Source organism: Coregonus lavaretus, assembly GCF_964263955.1.
Source record: "Coregonus lavaretus genome assembly, chromosome: 36".
NCBI lineage: Eukaryota > Metazoa > Chordata > Actinopteri > Salmoniformes > Salmonidae > Coregonus > Coregonus lavaretus.
The window spans coordinates 11,553,230-11,571,864 of NC_140023.1; the positions used below are offsets into that span (position 1 = coordinate 11,553,230).

Sequence of the window (18,635 nt, forward strand, 5' to 3'; positions counted from 1 at the left end):
CTGCAGGATTTGAGTCCCTGGCGGCGTAGTGTGTTACTGATCTTAAATCTTGCTTGTTTGTAGGTGACCAAATACTTATTTTCCACCATAATTTGCAAATAAATTCATTAAAAATCCTACAATGTGATTTTCTGGATTTTTTTTTCTCAATTTGTCTGTCATAGTTGACGTGTACCTATGATGAAAATTACAGGCCTCTCATCTTTTTAAGTGGGAGAACTTGCACAATTGGTGGCTGACTAAATACTTTTTTCCCCCACTGTATGCATATGAAGACAAAACATGAGTCTTACCTGCAGCCTTATTCTCTATTATAAAACGGGTAGTAGGCTCAGGCATCGTAGGCATCGTGACCATTTATAAAACTGGTTTTTGGATTCTGGATGCTGATTGGTTGATATGCATGAGTTATGGGATGACTCCCGCAAAATACCATGATGTGTTAATGTCATAATTCCACTGTCCCGCAGCCCAGGCAGGAAATTCATAAACTTCATCTCCATCGGGGAAAAGAGCATCTACACATTATTTTTCCATGCTACTATTTGGTTTGCAACAGTTGGGGGTTGTATAAACCTACCTGTCTGCCTATACAACCTGTGCAACAATGTATCATTTTACAAATGCGACCCCTCCTGTGCCAGTAGGCTATCTAGCCCAAGAATGAACGTGAAACTAATAATTAACCATAAACACTCAGAATTCCATGAATTCATCATCCAGCGCATTATGGCCCACGTAGGCCCATTGAATATTTATCAAATTATTATTTATTGAAGTTCTTGTCTCTCATCATCATTGAATCTCTGCTAGCTAGCTACATGCCAATGATTTGTTTAGCATAGCAACGTCAAATGAATAGAATGATTAGAATTAATGACTGGGTCAAAACATGAGAAAATAACTAGTCTCGCTTTGCCATACCTCCAAAATCATGTCGTTGTCATGCATCCCTTGGAGGTCTGGAGAATTTTGTATTGCAAAAATGGTTTGAATGGTCCACTGGATCCCAGTGGCAAGATTTTAAATGGATGTTACATTTCAAGAACCCTCCCCTCACATGCCGTAGAAGGGGCGCTGTGTGTTATGTGCGTCACTTTTTTCTGTCCGGGTAGATGTTGCCTATGCTAATTTCAAATGCTAGTTTTCAAGTTATCAAGTGTGGCTGTCAGTCTGCGATTTATATTTATTGAAATTGAAAGTGGATTACGGTGGTAAAGTCAAGTTCTAAACCGCTCTGGTGGCAAATATACTTTTTTTTCCTTGTCTCCATTCATCCACATGGCTGCTTGCTGCGCTTTGCTACCACTGAAAATAGTGAAGATTGCTCATTATTTTGAAGATTGCTCATTATAAGGACCCCAAAAAACTGAGGCAGTGGGAGAACCTATTCAAGTAACTAAATATATTTTTTTTATGTTAAAAACTATTTATTATTAGCAAGCTACCTGTCTACAGTAGGCCACTTTGTAGGCCTGTTAACTGAGCTGCTAGCTAGCTAGCTAACTTTACACACTGTTAAGTTAATTAAATGTCATCAGCTATCTAACTTCCTATTAGCTAGCTACACTACCGGTCAAAAGTTTTAGAACACCTACTCATTCAAGGGTTTTTCTTTATTTTGACTATATTCTACATTGTAGAATAATAGTGAAGACATCAAAACTATTAAATAGAGTGTGCAAAGCTGTCATCAAGGCAAATGGTGGCTATTTGAAGAATCTCAAATATAAAATATATTTTGATTTGTTTAACACTTTTTTGGTTACTACATGATTCCATATGTGTTATTTAATAGTTTTGATGTCTTCACTATTATTCTACAATGTAGAAAATAGTACAAATATAGAAAAACCCTTGAATGAGTAGGTCTTCTAAAACTTTTGACCGGTGGTGTATGTTGATGTAATCATTGTAAATTAAAAACACAGTCTCCAAATGCATTTGTAGATAGCAGCCATGGAAGACGGTGAAATTGCAGCTCCAGCTGTCAGTAAACGGCGAGTGTAGGTTACTGTACTGGATAGGGAAGGTAATTTTGTGGGAGGACATTATGAAAAGATTCTCCAGTCCCTAGAGGGGAAAACTTTGAGGACAGAGAGATAATAGCAACAAAAACTGCCTTGAGAATGTATTCACACCCCTGCACTTTTTCCACATTTTGTTGTGTTACAGCCTGAATTTAAATGTCAAATTTGTGTCACTGATCTACACACAATACCCCATAATGTCCTACTGGAATTTTGTTTGTAGAATATTTTAGAAATTAATCCTAAATGAAAAGCTGAAGTGTCTTGAGTCAATAAGTATTCAACCCCTTTGTTATGGCAGCCTAAATAAGTTCAGAAGTAAATGTGCTCAACAAATTGCATAATGTGGTCCTCTGTAGCTCAGCTGGTAGAGCACGGCGCTTGTAACGCCAAGGTAGTGGGTTCGATCCCCGGGACCACCCATACACAAAAAATTTATGCACGCATGACTGTAAGTCGCTTTGGATAAAAGCGTCTGCTAAATGGCATATTATTATTATTATATTATTATAATAAGTTGCATGGACTCATTCCGTGTTCAATAATAGTGGTTAACATGATTTTTAAAAAATTTTACTACCCCATCTCTGTACCCCACACATACAGTACAATTATCTGTAAGGTCCCTCAATATATAGTGAATTTCAGGCACAGATTCAACCACAATGACCAGGATGGTTTTTCCAATGCCTTGCAAAGAAGGGCATCAATTGGTAGTTGTGTACAAATAAAAAAAGCAGACGATGAATATCCCTTGGAGCATGGTGAAGTTATTCATTAGGCTTTGGATGGTGTATCAATCCACCCAGTGACTACAAAGATACAGGCGTCCTTCCTTACTCAGTTGCCGGAGAGGAAGGAAACTGCTCAGGGATTTCACAATGAGGCCTTTGGTGATTTTAAAACAGTTACAGAGTTTAATGGTTGTGATATGAGAAACTGAGGATAGATCAACAACATTGTAGTTACTCCACAATACTAACCTAAATGACAGAGTGAAAAGAAGGAAGCCTGTACAGAATACAAATATTCCAAAACATGCATCCTGTTTGCAACAAGTCACTTAAGTAATACTGCAAAAAATGTGCCAAATAAATGAACTTCTTATTCTGAATACAAGGCATTAGGTTTGGGGCAAACACAACACATCACTGAGCACAACGCTTCATATTTTCAAGCATGGTGGTGTCTGCATCATGTTGTGGGTATGGTTGTCATCGGCAAGGACCAGGGAGTTTTTTAGAATAAAAATAAACAGAACATAGCTATAAGCACAGGCAAAATCCTAGAGGAAAACCTGTTTCAGTCTGCTTTCCAGCAGACACTGGGAGACAAATTCACCTTTCAGCAGGACTATAACCTTAAACACAAGGCCACATCTACACTGGAGTTGCTTACCAAGACAACATTGAATGTTCTTGAGTGGGCTAGTTACAGTTTTGACTTAAATCGGCTTGAAAATCTATGGCAAGACTTGAAAATGGCTGTCAAGCAATGGTAAACAATCAACTTGACAGAGATTTAAGCATTTTTTAAGAATAATGGCCAAATATTGTACAGACCAAGTGTGCAAAGCTCTTGGAGACTTGCCCAAAAAGACTCACAGCTGTAATTGCCGCCAAAGGTGCTTCTACAAAGTATTGACTCAGCGGTGTGAATACTTATGTATATGAGATATTTCTGTATTTCATTTTCAATACATTTGCTACAATTTCTAAAAACATGTTTTCACTTTTTCATTATGGGGTATTGTGTGTAGATGGGTGAGAAAAAAATATTGTATTTATTTGTTAGCAAATATTGTAAACAAAAATACAGTTAAACATCACACACAATGTATAAGCCTATTACAATTGCAGCAGGCCAACCCTACTGGAGGTCTGCTGGGTGTGCAGGGTTCTGTTTCATTACATTTACATTTACGTCATTTAGCAGACGCTCTTATCCAGAGCGACTTACAAATTGGTGCATTCACCTTATAGCCAGTGGGATAACCACTTTACAATATTTTTTTAATTATTACTTTATTATTATTACTTTATCCTATCCCAGGTATTCCTTAAAGAGGTGGGGTTTCAAATGTCTCCGGAAGGTGGTGAGTGACTCCGCTGTCTTGGCGTCGTGAGGGAGCTTGTTCCACCATTGGGGTGCCAGAGCAGCGAACAGTTTTGACTGGGCTGAGCGGGAACTGTGCTTCCGCAGAGGTAGGGGAGCCAGCAGGCCAGAGGTGGATGAACGCAATGCCCTCGTTTGGGTGTAGGGACTGATCAGAGCCTGAAGGTACGGAGGTGCCGTTCCCCTCACAGCTCCGTAGGAAAGCACCATGGTCTTGTAGCAGATGCGAGCTTCAACTGGAAGCCAGTGGAGTGTGCGGAGGAGCGGGGTGACGTGAGAGAACTTGGGAAGGTTGAACACCAGACGGGCTGCGGCATTCTGGATGAGTTGTAGGGGTTTAATGGCACAGGCAGGGAGCCCAGCCATCAGCGAGTTGCAGTAATCCAGACGGGAGATGACAAGTGCCTGGATTAGGACCTGTGCCGCTTCCTGTCTAAGGCAGGGTCGTACTCTCCGAATGTTGTAGAGCATGAACCTACAGGATCGGGTCACCGCCTTGATGTTTGCGGAGAACGACAGGGTGTTGTCCAGGGTCACGCCAAGGCTCTTCGCACTCTGGGAGGAGGACACAACGGAGTTGTCAATCGTGATGGCGAGATCATGGAACAGGCAGTCCTTCCCCGGGAGGAAGAGCAGCTCTGTCTTCCCAAGGTTCAGCTTGAGGTGTTGATCCGTCATCCATACTGATATGTCTGCCAGACATGCAGAGATGCAATTCGCCACCTGGTTATCAGAAGGGGGAAAGGAGAAGATTAGTTGTGTGTCGTCTGCGTAGCAATGATAGGAGAGGCCATGTGAGGATATGACAGAGCCAAGTGACTTGGTGTATAGCGAGAATAGGAGAAGGCCTAGAACTGAGCCCTGGGGGACACCAGTGGTGAGAGCACGTGGTGCGGAGACAGCTTCTCGCCACGCCACTTGGTAGGAGCGAACGGTCAGGTAGGACGCAATCCAAGAGTGAGCCGCGTCGGAGATGCCCAGCTCGGAGAGGGTGGAGAGGAGGATCTGATGGTTCACAGTATCAAAGGCAGCAGACAGGTCTAGAAGGACAAGAGCAGAGGAGAGAGAGTTAGCTTTAGCAGTGCGGAGAGCCTCCGTGACACAGAGAAGAGCAGTCTCAGTTGAATGACCAGTCTTGAAACCTGACTGGTTTGGATCAAGAAGGTCATTCTGAGAGAGATAGCAAGAGAGTTGGCTAAAGACGGCACGCTCAATAGTTTTGGAAAGAAAAGAAAGAAGGGATACTGGTCTGTAGTTGTTGACATCAGAGGGATCAAGTGTTGGTTTTTTGAGAAGGGGTGCAACTCTCGCTCTCTTGAAGACGGAAGGGACATAGCCAGCGGTCAAGGATGAGTTGATCAGCGAGGTGAGGTAAGGGAGAAGGTCACCGGAGATGGTCTGGAGAAGAGAGGAGGGGATAGGGTCAAGCGGGCAGGTTGTTGGGCGGCCGGCCGTCACAAGTCGCAAGATTTTATCTGGAGAGAGAGGGGAGAAAGAAGTCAAAGCATAGGGTAGGGCAGTGTGAGCAGGACCAGCAGTGTCATTTGACTTAACAAACGAGGATCGGATGTCGTCAACCTTCTTTTCAAAATGGTTGACGAAGTCATCCACAGAGAGGGAGGAGGGGGGGGGGAGGGGGAGGAGGATTCAGCAGGGAGGAGAAGGTGGCAAAGAGCTTCCTAGGGTTAGAGGCAGATGATTGGAATTTAGAGTGGTAGAAAGTGGCCTTAGCAGCAGAAACAGATGAAGAAAATGTAGAGAGGAGGGAGTGAAAAGATGCCAGGTCCGCAGGGAGTCTAGTTTTTCTCCATTTCCGCTCGGCTGCCCGGAGCCCTGCTCTGTGAGCTCGCAATGAGTCATCAAGCCACGGAGCTGGAGGGGAGGACCGAGCCGGCCGGGAGGATAGGGGACACAGAGAGTCAATAGATGCAGAAAGGGAGGAGAGGAGGGTTGAGGAGGCAGAATCAGGAGATCGGAGGGAGAAGGATTTAGCAGAGGGAAGAGATGATAGGATGGAAGAGGAGAGAGTAGCGGGAGAGAGAGAGCTAAGGTTGTGACGGCGCATTACCATCTGAGTAGGGGCAGAGTGAGTAGTGTTGGAGGAGAGCGAGAGAGAAAAGGATACAAAGTAGTGGTCGGAGACATGGAGGGGAGTTGCAGTGAGATTAGTAGAAGAACAGCATCTAGTAAAGATGAGGTCAAGCGTATTGCCTGCCTTGTGAGTAAGGGGGGACGGTGAGAGGGTCAGGTCAAAAGAGGAGAGGAGTGGAAAGAAGGAGGCAGAGAGAAATGAGTCAAAGGTAGACGTAGGGAGGTTGAAGTCCCCCAGAACTGTGAGGGGTGAGCCATCCTCAGGAAAGGAACTTATCAAGGCGTCAAGCTCATTGATGAACTCTCCAAGGGAACCTGGAGGGCGATAAATGACAAGGATGTTAAGCTTAAATGGGCTAGTGACTGTGACAGCATGGAATTCAAATGAGGAGATAGACAGATGGGTCAGGGGAAAAATAGAGAATGTCCACTTGGGAGAGATGAGGATTCCTGTGCCACCACCCCGCTGACCAGATGCTCTCGGGGTATGCGAGAACACATGGTCAGACGAGGAGAGAGCAGTAGGAGTAGCAGTGTTTTCAGTGGTAATCCATGTTTCCGTCAGCGCCAAGAAGTCGAGGGACTGGAGGGTAGCATAGGCTGAGATGAACTCTGCCTTGTTGGCAGCAGAACGGCAGTTCCAGAGGCTGCCTGAGACCTGGAACTCCACGTGGGTGGTGCGTGCAGGACCACCAGGTTAGAGAGGCAGCAGCCACGCGGTGTGAGGCGTTAGTATAGCCTGTGCGGAGAGGAGAGAACAGGGATAGACAGAGGCATAGTTGACAGGCTACAGAAAATGGCTACAATAATGCAAAGGAGATCGGAATGAAATGAACTAAACATCTGGGAAAGGAGAGAGCGGTGCCTCCCTCACCACAACACCCAAATATAACTCTCCCAACTTCCACCTCAGAAACTATAATTGTTGTAAACTACAGACTAACTTAGTTTATTCAGCTAGCTAACTTGGTACAGTATTCTTCCGTGAAAATCGTGCAGGGCACCTAGTCATAAGACGCCACAGCCAGCTAGCATGCCGGACTCCAACAACACGGTTTAGCACCATAACTCGGCCACAACAAACCACCAGTGTGTCAACACGCCAAGCAGATCGTTCGTGTTCGTGTCTAACGTTGTGGGTTAGTCCTGACAGCTTGAGCGAGTCCGTCGTCAACTTATTCAGCCAGTTAGTTAGCTAGAATAGTTAGCATACTAGCTAGCCATTGCTTTCAGACAAAGAAGAAACCCCTCCTTTCACGGCACGAACACACAGAGCCAAGCTAACGTTAACTAGTCACCCATGTCCCGAATTCCTTGAACGACTCTGGCTACCAATATGTAAAAACAAAACACAAATGTAGGTTATAACTTACCCCTAGCAGCTACTGTTAGCTAGCCAAGTGCAAAGATAGCCACTGAATTGACTCAGCCAGTTCGCGTCTGTTCGCTAGGTCGTTCCAGCTATTGTTTACTAGTAGCTATCCAGGTAGCAACAAGCTAGCTAAATTTCAAGCACAGTAGCCACTTACTACCTAACGTTAACGGTTCAGACAATGACTCACCTGGTTCAACTTATCAAATGTAAGTGTGCTATTGCTGGGCTGGAAGTCTGCTCACCCAGTAGATCAGGGATCCATGGAGCAAGGTTGGCCACCGCTGGTATGGAGTTTTTTTTTTCACCTGAAATTATGCTTTTGGAATAATAGCCTACGTGTTACTATTCAATGATCTATTGCTGTTTACACTAAGATGTCTAATCTTTACATACAAGTTAGCTTATTTGTACATTTTGAAGTGATGAAGTGTTGCCTCTTTGAAGTGAAGTGTTTAAACGTGTTTTAACTGTTAAACTGATATTCAAAATGAACTAGTGTCAATGTTGATTAATCACATAACACAATCATGCAATAAAGTGCAGTTATGTCTTTAATGTGTCTGTGTTTCTGTGTTGTATTCTCAAATGAACATTTCCTTTTGTCTAGTTGTAAGATCTCCAATCTGTTTTATTTGATTGTCACTTTCTCACAGTATATGCTATGTGAATCCATTTTCCAGTTTATCATATATCGCATGCATCGTCCATGCAGCCATTGGCCCACAGTATGATGGCATTACTGGCCTTATGGGCATCTGTCATCTGAAGCAGAGAATAGCTCAATTTAAAATGATACCAGTAGACAATGTATATGAGGCAAACCAAATACCAGATTTTGTACATGCCTTTTAAGTGCTGTCAGAAAATGGTTCAGTGCAAATCCAATCCTTCTCATTTAGGTACAGTATGAAAATAAGGAGATGATAATTAGGCGACAGGAGATGAGCATTACAGGCAGGGGCGCAACTTTCACTGGGGATGGGGGGGGACATGTCACCCCCAGTTTTATCATTGGAATGTGATACAAACTAGGCAACGGTGTGTTTTAGGACGCCTCCGAGCGGTCGGGTAGGCTGTTTGGAGTGTTTATCTGACTGGATAAAAACAAAAATCAAAACAAAAAAAGTTATGTCCCCCACCTAAGTTGCGCCCCTGATCACAGGTAACATTTTATGAGGTTCATTTAACTTCATTAATTTTAGCAATGTTGCTAGCAAAATGATTGCAGTTTACATGGTTGCTCTATGTATCACTAACCCGGAATAAGCTAGTGACTGGGCTAACAAAGCTAACCTTTTAGGTAAATAATATGCTGTTTTTATTAACATTTTGTTGGCTTTATAATCGTGAGAGAAATGTAACTAGCTATTAGCTAGCTAGTTAGTTATACCTAGGTAGCTTATAAGGTTAGCTGACTTTTCTCAAAACGAACCGCATTGTGGCTAGCTACTTCTTGTCCCTCATGCTAGCCTTTTCAGCCAAATATCACTTCAGAAACGTCAAAATAAAAAGTATTGATATGGCCAGCATTGTAGACCAGAGAAATGCTGTGAAAACCAGTGTGCTGTAAACATTCTAAAATGCTTTGTCACCAGTGCTTGTTTTGTTGAAATGTTTTGTCCTCATACACTGTTGATCCTACGGCACTAATCTGGTGAGCACCTTTGGAGCTCCGCCCAAGCAAGGCATTTGATTGGTTTGACATGTTACGAGGCGTCACTGATTTACACCAGGTTCCCGCCCCTCTTTAGCTGATTTCTGTCATGGAACTTCCCCAAGCTTCCCGTTTTAGGGAAACCTGCTTCGTGAAGAGGCTAGAAAATAACTAACGACCAGCCCGCTTGACTAGCAAATTCAGAATGCAGAAACAAATGTACTGGTTAAAATAATGTTTTTACTGTAGAAATGTCATAAATAATTTTTTTTATATGTTGGCAACCGTTTTATAAAAGCAATAAAGCCCTCGAACCCTGGCCTAAGAACAGACCTTCTCCTCCGGCCTGAGAACAGCCCTTAGTCGAGTTATCACACAATAATCCCCAGGTTCTCATGCCTTATTGCTTAAATACTAAATACCCCTCATGTATTATTTAATTGTTGAATAATCATTTCTGATTGGCTTGAAGGACATTCTAGAGCAGGGGTTCCCAAACGTTTTCACTCCGGGCCCCCCTTCCAGCATTGTGGAACACCCCGTGCCACCCCCTGCACGTGCACGCCACATCTATTTCTATGGGCGCAAGCACTGTTCAATGCACAAACTGTTCACACCCCTCTTGTTGGTGGAGAGAATTTTGCAGGTTTAAAGCTTATTTCCTGCAATTCTACACATTTTGTCATGGGGTGCAAAGAAAATGTTGCACTTTTAAAGCACATTTTCTTGCAATTCTATACATTTTGCCATGTCTAATGTCTATTCATGTGATATTTGAGTGACAAAAAACTTACAACAAAATCTATGGGCTAGAAAACCTCAATAAATAAACGTTAGCTGACATGGGATAGTAGATCTGGACATTTCTGACAAGTTATAAATAGGTCTCTAAGGTATGCAATGACTAACATGACAAGAGGAACTGATGATGCACTTCCCAATTTCGAAATTGCACCTTGTGCGTTCTACTATTACAACTTTCAAGAGTAAGTTTAAAGCCGGACTGAGTTCCTTTAAAAATAATAATAATAATAATAATGCTGACCCATGCGTGCCCCAGAGTTTGGGAACCACTGTTCTAGAGTGTGCATTATTTCCCTATAACGCATGGTAATCATACATCGTGTGATTATGAACTCACCCAAAACATACCCCCTGTTTGAACTGACTGACTGCTTCTGTTACCATAGAATATTGCATTGGATCTTCACCTGTCTGCATAGAATGTTGTCATCTAGATATAATCTAGGCTAGGGCACCAATTTACCTGGACATTTTATATCCACTGGACATAGCCTATAAGTGCAGGTGTCCATGTGTCTTCTCACATCGTTGCATAATAATTAATATTTTGACCTTCATGGTCCATAGACTGCAAAAAACGTTGCACATTTCCAGCAGTTCAGATTATTGTTTTAACTATCTGTGTCACCCTTATATAGACAACTACATGGCCAATGTATTGAAGCAGCAACTCTGTGTTTAGGAGTTAATGGGAGTTTAATATGTTAGAACAGAATAACTACAGACTGATCCAGGATGGTTTATTGGCTAGCCTTCAGTTTGATTAGAATGCAATTTTAGAGCGAGGTGAACCATTGCAGTGTTTAATAATTGGGCAAAATGTTGATTTCCGCCTAAATAGACATACCCAAACGTAATTATTTTTCATGAGATGGCCATAAACAATAACTGGTATTGTTGCATAGTTTTAGAAAGGTCTGGAACTCACCTTTCTGGTAAAAATAGTTATAAATTGCTGCGGTGTACTCACCTTTGAGGACACAAGCTCAACTACATTGTACAAATATGAAAAATCATATAGGATTTTTTTTCCAATTCAACATAAGTGGGGCAATAGGGCTTGAAATAACTTAAATGCTTTCTAAATATAGTAACAATCTAATTATAAATGACTTACTATAAGATATCACCTTTCTTATACAGTGGGGAAAAAGTATTTAGTCAGACACCAATTGTGCAAGTTCTCCCACTTAAAAAGATGAGAGAGGCCTGTAATTTTCATCATAGGTACACGGTACACGTCAGAAATCCAGAAAATCACATTGTAGGATTTTTAATGAATTTATTTGCAAATTATGGTGGAAAATAAGTATTTGGTCACCTACAAACAAGCAAGATTTCTGGCTCTTACAGACCTGTAACTTCTTCTTTAAGAGGCTCCTCTGTCCTCCACTCGTTACCTGTATTAATGGCACCTGTTTGAACTTGTTATCAGTATAAAAGACACCTGTCCACAACCTCAAACAGTCACACTCCAAACTCCACTATGGCCAAGACCAAAGTGCTGTCAAAGGACACCAGAAACAAAATTGTAGACCTGCACCAGGCTGGGAAGACTGAATCTGCAATAGGTAAGCAGCTTGGTTTGAAAAAATCAACTGTGGGAGCAATTATTAGGAAATGGAAGACATACAAGACCACTGATAATCTCCCTCGATCTGGGGCTCCACGCAAGATCTCACCCCGTGGGGTCAAAATGATCACAAGAACGGTGAGCAAAAATCCCAGACCCACACGGGGGGACCTAGTGAATGACCTGCAGAGAGCTGGGACCAAAGTAACAAAGCCTACCATTAGTAACACACTACGCCGCCAGGGACTCAAATCCTGCAGTGCCAGACGTGTCCCCCTGCTTAAGCCAGTACATGTCCAGGCCCGTCTGAAGTTTGCTAGAGTGCATTTGGATGATCCAGAAGAGGATTGGGAGAATGTCATATGGTCAGATGAAACCAAAATAGAACTTTTTGGTAAAAACTCAACTCACAAAGAATGCTGAGTTGCATCCAAAGAACACCATACCTACTGTGAAGCATGGGGGTGGAAACATCATGCTTTGGGGCTGTTTTTCTGCAAAGGGACCAGGACGACTGATCCGTGTAAAGGAAAGAATGAATGGGGCCATGTATCATGAGATTTTGAGTGAAAACCTCCTTCCATCAGCAAGGGCATTGAAGATGAAACATGGCTGGGTCTTTCAGCATGACAATGATCCCAAACACACCGCCCGGGCAACGAAGGAGTGGCTTCGTAAGAAGCATTTCAAGGTCCTGGAGTGGCCTAGCCAGTCTCCAGATCTCAACCCCATAGAAAATCTTTGGAGGGAGTTGAAAGTCCGTGTTGCCCAGCGACAGCCCCAAAACATCACTGCTCTAGAGGAGATCTGCATGGAGGAATGGGCCAAAATACCAGCAACAGTGTGTGAAAACCGTGTGAAGACTTACAGAAAACGTTTGACCTGTGTCATTGCCAACAAAGGGTATGTAACAAAGTATTGAGAAACTTTTGTTATTGACCAAATACTTATTTTCCACCATAATTTGCAAATAAATTCATTAAAAATCCTACAATGTGATTTTCTGGATTGTCTTTTCTCATTTTGTCTGTCATAGTTGACGTGTACCTACGATGAAGATTACAGGCCTCTCTCATCTTTTTAAGTGGGAGAACTTGCACAATTGGTGGCTGACTAAATACTTTTTTCCCCTACTGTAACTGTAAAATAAATATGATCATACTTAATGACAGTACAACATTGGCACCATTTCATATAACTGACGACAGAGTCGGCACAGTGGCGCAGTGGTCTAAGGCACTGCATCGCAGTGCAAACTGTGCCACTAGAAATCCTGGTTCGAATCCAGGCTCTGTCGCAGCCGGCCGCGACCGGGAGACCCATGGGGCGGCGCACAATTGGCCCAGCGTTGTCCAGGGTAGGGGAGGGAATGGCCGGCAGGGATGTAGCTCAGTTGATAGAGCATGGCGTTTGCAACGCCAGGGTTGTGGGTTCGATTCCCACGGGGGGGCAAGTATAAAAAAATATATATATGTATTCACTAACTGTAAGTCGCTCTGGATAAGAGCGTCTGCTAAATGACTAAAATGTAAATGACTTTTCTCCTAAACATCCACTGAGCTTCGCAGAGACACCATTTTTTTCATGTTGAGAGCTCTAAATCCGGCCGAGAATATCACAGAGAGATGAAACGTCAACTGTTGGATTCGCTCAACTGTCACCTTGCATATGTTGTCTTCCAGGCTGGGCTCCGTCGCTCAGAGGAAGAGCAAATCGATTATTTGACTGGATAGGCCAGAAAATGTGACACATCACTCCCTTTGCAAATGTAGGGTCTGAAACCTGACACTTCAAGTCAACTCTGCTGAGAGAGTGGTAGTGGAGAGCAGACAGATGGGGCTTTCTGGCACCATAAGGAATGGGACCCTACGGCTTTCACCGAGCGCTCTACATTTACGTCATTTAGCAGACGCTCTTATCCAGAGCGACTTACAGGAGCAATTAGGGTTAAGTGCCTTGCTTAAGGGCATATCGACAGATTTTTCACCTAGTTGGCTCGGGGATTAGAACCAGCAACCTTTCGGTTACTGGCACAATGCTCTTACCCACTAAGCTACCTGCCTATACACCAGAATGTCAGTCAGAACCAGTCCAGAGCCGCTTAAAGTCCCCCAAATAGTTAACTTAACATCTAAGAGGTAATGTGTTTTTTTTTATGGTGGAGTATTCTGGTTTATCCTCTCATCTCCAGCTGTCTCTCTGTCTGCTTAGCGAAAGAGGACGAGTTTACACAAAGGTCGTAACACAAAGAGAGCGTTGAAGGAGGGCAGTGCAAAGAGTTAAGTGGAACACAGAATTTTAGCAGTTGCACACATGCACACACACACATACAGTACACACACACACCTATGCTGTGAGTGTACACTGTCTATACCTCATGTTCTTGCTGAACAATACAGAAGTTGTACATTTTCAAACTCAATAAAAATTTACTTTATTTGCAAAGCGAAAGTTCAGTTTTTTTAGGTAGTGAGCATCACATACACATGTCTGACACCCTTGTATTATCACAAACTCTGACAGGTGTTTGGGACTAGAGCTTCTGAAAGTTCAACTTCAAGAATGTGACTCACTTTTCTCCTCTCCTTTTCTCCTCTCCTTTTCTCCTCTCCTTTTCTCCTCTCCTTTTCTCCTCTCTTCTCTTCTCTTCTGCTTCAGTTATTTTCATCAGGTACCTGCCCATCACTTTGTTTACTGCCACAGTCTTTTTTCCCAGTTCCCCTTTTCTTAACCAATCAGAGCTCTAGTTCCTCTGGAGTATGCATATTTCTGTGATGAGGTGCATCTAAACACAATAGCTATACTCTGCTCCAATCACAGACAAACAGGCTGTGCAATCACACCCATCACCCTTCACAGCCCCAATCACACAGAAAGGATGTCCTTAAACTTCACCAGTTCAGGACATAACCCATTGTCTCTGAACCATTCCCTTGGTTTGGGTTTAATATTTTATATCGATTTTATATACTGTTGCTTCTGAATGCCAAGCCATTGTGAACTGTGTGATTTCACAGTCTACTTAATGGTGTATCTTACTGCTTAGTCATGCATACTAGGGGATAATAGTATGTGATCCATACAGGGATTGAACCTGCAGTCTATCAGTTTACTAGCATCCTGCTCTGATATACTTTGCTAGATGGGCCACGATGATGTGCAAAGTCAAGTACAGATGATATGTGAAAACCACTTCTATGTGTATTTACAGTTATATTATTAAGAGTGTGTATTTTTGTGTGTGTTTTCAGATATATTAAGAATGTGTGTGTCTGCGTTTTCAGATATATTAAGAGTGTGAGTGTGTTTTTTTTCAGATGGTAGGGTGGAGGTGACAAAGGAGAGTGTGAAGCTGTGCACCATGGGACCTGGGAAGGTGTTTGGAGAGCTGGCCATCCTCTACAACTGTACCAGGACAGCAACCGTCAAGAGTGAGTCTACACACACACCAACCCTATATCGCTATATAAACGCACACACACACACACAGAGCTCAGTGTGGAGTCAATCAGGACCTCCCTCAGTAGACATAGGAAGGGATCACCCTGTTGTGTACTAGCAGAAGCGTGGAACACACTGATAGCATTGTTCTAGTCAAGGTGAAACAGCCCTCTAGCCACAACACGTTGGATTTTAATCTGGTTGAGTAGCTCAGAACACCAAAGTGGTGCATTTGACATGCAGCTCGACATTCTTTTTTTTTCTTCTAATGGTTGTGCTTTAGTTTTCACCTCCAGGTTTTATCATCACAGGCCTACACACATGAATATATACATACACTGAAAGAAAGGTTTCTAAGTCTGTGTCCATATTTCAGTGAGCCCGTGTGTGTTATGAGAGTGTGTCAGGATGAGGGATGTGTGTTTATGGAACACAGAGGAAATGGGTACAGGCTGGAGCTGTAGGGTTGGATAGGAATAACACAGGATTGACATAGCACTGTGTGTTAGGACATTTACAAGGGACACAAGCCCTCTCTTCTCACACGTATGCACATACTGTACACTTCTGTACGCCACAGCTCAAGAATGTTGTATCTGAAACAGTTTCATTGGCAGCTCCCAGTCAGCTTCACATACAATCCCTGAAATCACTTAACTTAACCACTATTGATTAATTAATCAATTACTCACACAGTTGATGGATTTTCTTGAGGTGGTGGCTGGTGACTGAACCCCAAGGATGTGCAGTGGCCCAGGTGTGGATATAGGGTCCCTGAGATGATGGTTGAGATTGGAGGAGAAAGATGGGAGGAGGGGGGTTGGGGCGGAGAGAGTTGAGGGGGGAGCCGAGAGGAGAGAGATGCGGGGAGGGCATGAGGGGGAAAGTGATAATTAGGGAGATGTGAGGGGCAGAAAAGAGGGGAGATAGGTGAGGAATGGAAAGATGAGAGGAGAGAGGTGAGGAGGCCGTCACGCTGTCAGTCAGTCTGCCACCTCCTACCTGTTCCTCTGGTTTCTCCAAAGTGTTGGATCTCATGGCTCTGTTGCCATGGTGAGGAGTCCTCAGGGAGGGTTGGGATTGAGTCTCTGGGGGATTAGATCTACTTCACAACAGTTACGGAGTGTCTCAACCATCACTGTCCTCTGCCTCCCTACATTCCCACTCATATGTCTCCCACTACCACTGCTCACACACCAGACCTGTGGAATTCATCTGAGTGCATGAGGAAGTGTGTGTGTGTGTGTGTGTGTGTGTGTGTGTTATGTAATCAACCAATTCATTTTGCTGCCAGTATGAAGCATCTAGGAATGCATATGTACATGTTCTTCTATGGGATTATTCCAGTGTGCGCTCCTTTAAGTATAATTTGCATGTGTAATTATGACTTGGCCGTTTGAGGAGCATTTTCTTCAGATGTGATATGAGCCTGTCACTAAAGCTTCTCCATAATACAAACCCACCCTGCTACCCGCCCACCCCCTCCCTCCTTTAAAGTTACTGACAACATGAAACATAATTACATATCTGTGGATTACATGGCATAATCATGAAGCGATGTGAGAAGTTGAGGACAATAACTGTTTGACAAGAGTGCTGTTATTACACATGATGGCTTTTCTTAAGAAATACTAAATTACAATGTCAAGCCTCTTTGAGCATCTGGAAAAGCACCACATACATCGCTACATAAAGTGTTACATAAATCCAAGAGTGTTAGGCTCTGTGTTGGAATACAGACTACAGGTTTGCAGAGAGCTCTCTTTGTTTGACGTCTAACACTCATTAACACATGTGCCATGCTGTAAAGATAGAGTGATTTGGGTCTGGCAGAGAGTGAGAGAGAGGGAGGAGGAGAGAGTGTCACAATCATGTAGACTTATAATAACATATACACACTGAAGTAACATATATATATATAGATTGGGTATTAAATATGAATAGATTTGAGACTACCGTCAAATACAATTGAGCTGAAGACAACAATTCAAGCTAGCCAAATCACTCCAGGGGTATTCTCAGTTCATATGTTTCTGATTGTATGGTCCATGCTCTAAGATTACTCATTACAGACCCTGGTGAATTATTAGACAAATTTGAAAAGGATTTAAAAATTCCTCCTGGTCATATCTGTAACGTCAACAATGAACCATGTTATTTTTCCACTACGATGCAAACAAGTCATGCATCACTTTCTCTCCTATTAAGGACAAAGCACTTTAAGGACGGTTTTAAGGAGGTTACAATCTCAAGACCAGGAGAGAGAGAGATGGGGAGAGGTAGAACAAGCAAGGAAAGGATAGAGAGAGTAAGGGTGGAAACAAGGAAATGAGAGAGAGAGCAAGGGTGGAAACAAGGAAAGGAGAGAGAGAGAGAGCAAGGGTGGAAACCAGGAAAGGAGAGAGAGAGAGAGCAAGGATGGAAACAAGGAAAGGAGAGAGAGAGAGAGAGAGCAAGGGTGGAAACAAGGAAAGGAGAGAGAGAGAGCAAGGGTGGAAACAAGGAAAGGAGAGAGAGAGCAAGGGTGGAAACAAGGAAAGGAGAGAGAGAGCAAGGGTGGAAACAAGGAAAGGAGAGAGAGATGCATGCCTCAATGTTGAAAAAATATGCAGTGCTTTTCCCCCAGAACTGGAGGGTAGTGGCATTTGGGAAAAAGCAGTCCAGTCTGCTCATCAGCACAACACTGAAGAACACAGTACAGTACAGCGCAAAATAGCTCAGACCTTGAGATCTCTGCCACTCTGTTTTCAGCTAAACTCTGACTTTAGAGAGAAATTCCCCCAGTGATATTATAATACTATGATTCATATTTTCTCTCTCTACCCATAATCCTTGTGTAATGTAGATTCCTGCCCCTCTTTCTAAGCTATTGTGGATTTGATCACATAAACCAACATATACCTCAGTTTCCCTTGAGATCAAACTCTGAAAGCATTTTTCTCATGTTCAACAATGCATGCAAATAAGGATTCACGCACGCAAGCACACGGAAACACACGCACGCACACACACACACACAGACACACACACAGTCACAAACACAACACTATCTCTCCATGCATCGCAGAAAACAAACATTAGCCTAAGTCAGGCTGCAATGCAGTGTAGTCATTTTTAGGGGCTCTGTTGTTTGGAGAGTTGAGCTGTATGAAAAGCCTTTCCTCCAGTGAATGACCAAACTTTGTCTGTCTGTCTAATCTCTATCAGTAGGTTTGGACAGTCTAGTGGGACTCATCGTTCCCTGCTTGGGCTTTCTCTCAGTTCACCCTGTCCAAAGTTACTGGGCTTTTGTTATGACAGGAGTTGGAAGTTACAGGTTTGACCTCAGGAGAACAGGCATGAAACTAAACACTGGAACTTTTCTACAGACAGTGGTAGCTTCACTAGGGACTCACTGTTTAAATCATAAAACTTGTTGTTTGGAATTCTGTGGCAGATTCCTGTGTATGTGTGACGCTGGGAGGGGCTCTCTGTATGTGTGTTTAAGCAAGTTAATGTATGTGTCTTCACATGTGTGTCCCTATACAGGTGTGTCTGTTTCAGGGTTGGTGT

General features: G+C 43.1%; 1 protein-coding gene across 3 annotated transcripts in view; it reads left to right on the forward strand.

Annotated features, from left to right (window-relative positions):
• LOC311111048 (cGMP-dependent protein kinase 1-like) overlaps nt 1-18,635 on the forward strand; it is a gene marked incomplete at both ends in the record, with an annotated part of 156,999 nt that overhangs the window by 65,545 nt on the left and 72,819 nt on the right. For all 3 annotated transcript variants that reach the window (XM_084153743.1, XM_084153744.1, XM_084153742.1), the window contains one exon: nt 14,960-15,073. In XM_084153743.1, the coding sequence (XP_084009869.1) occupies nt 14,960-15,073 (114 nt within the window). The remainder of the gene's footprint in view (nt 1-14,959; nt 15,074-18,635) is intronic.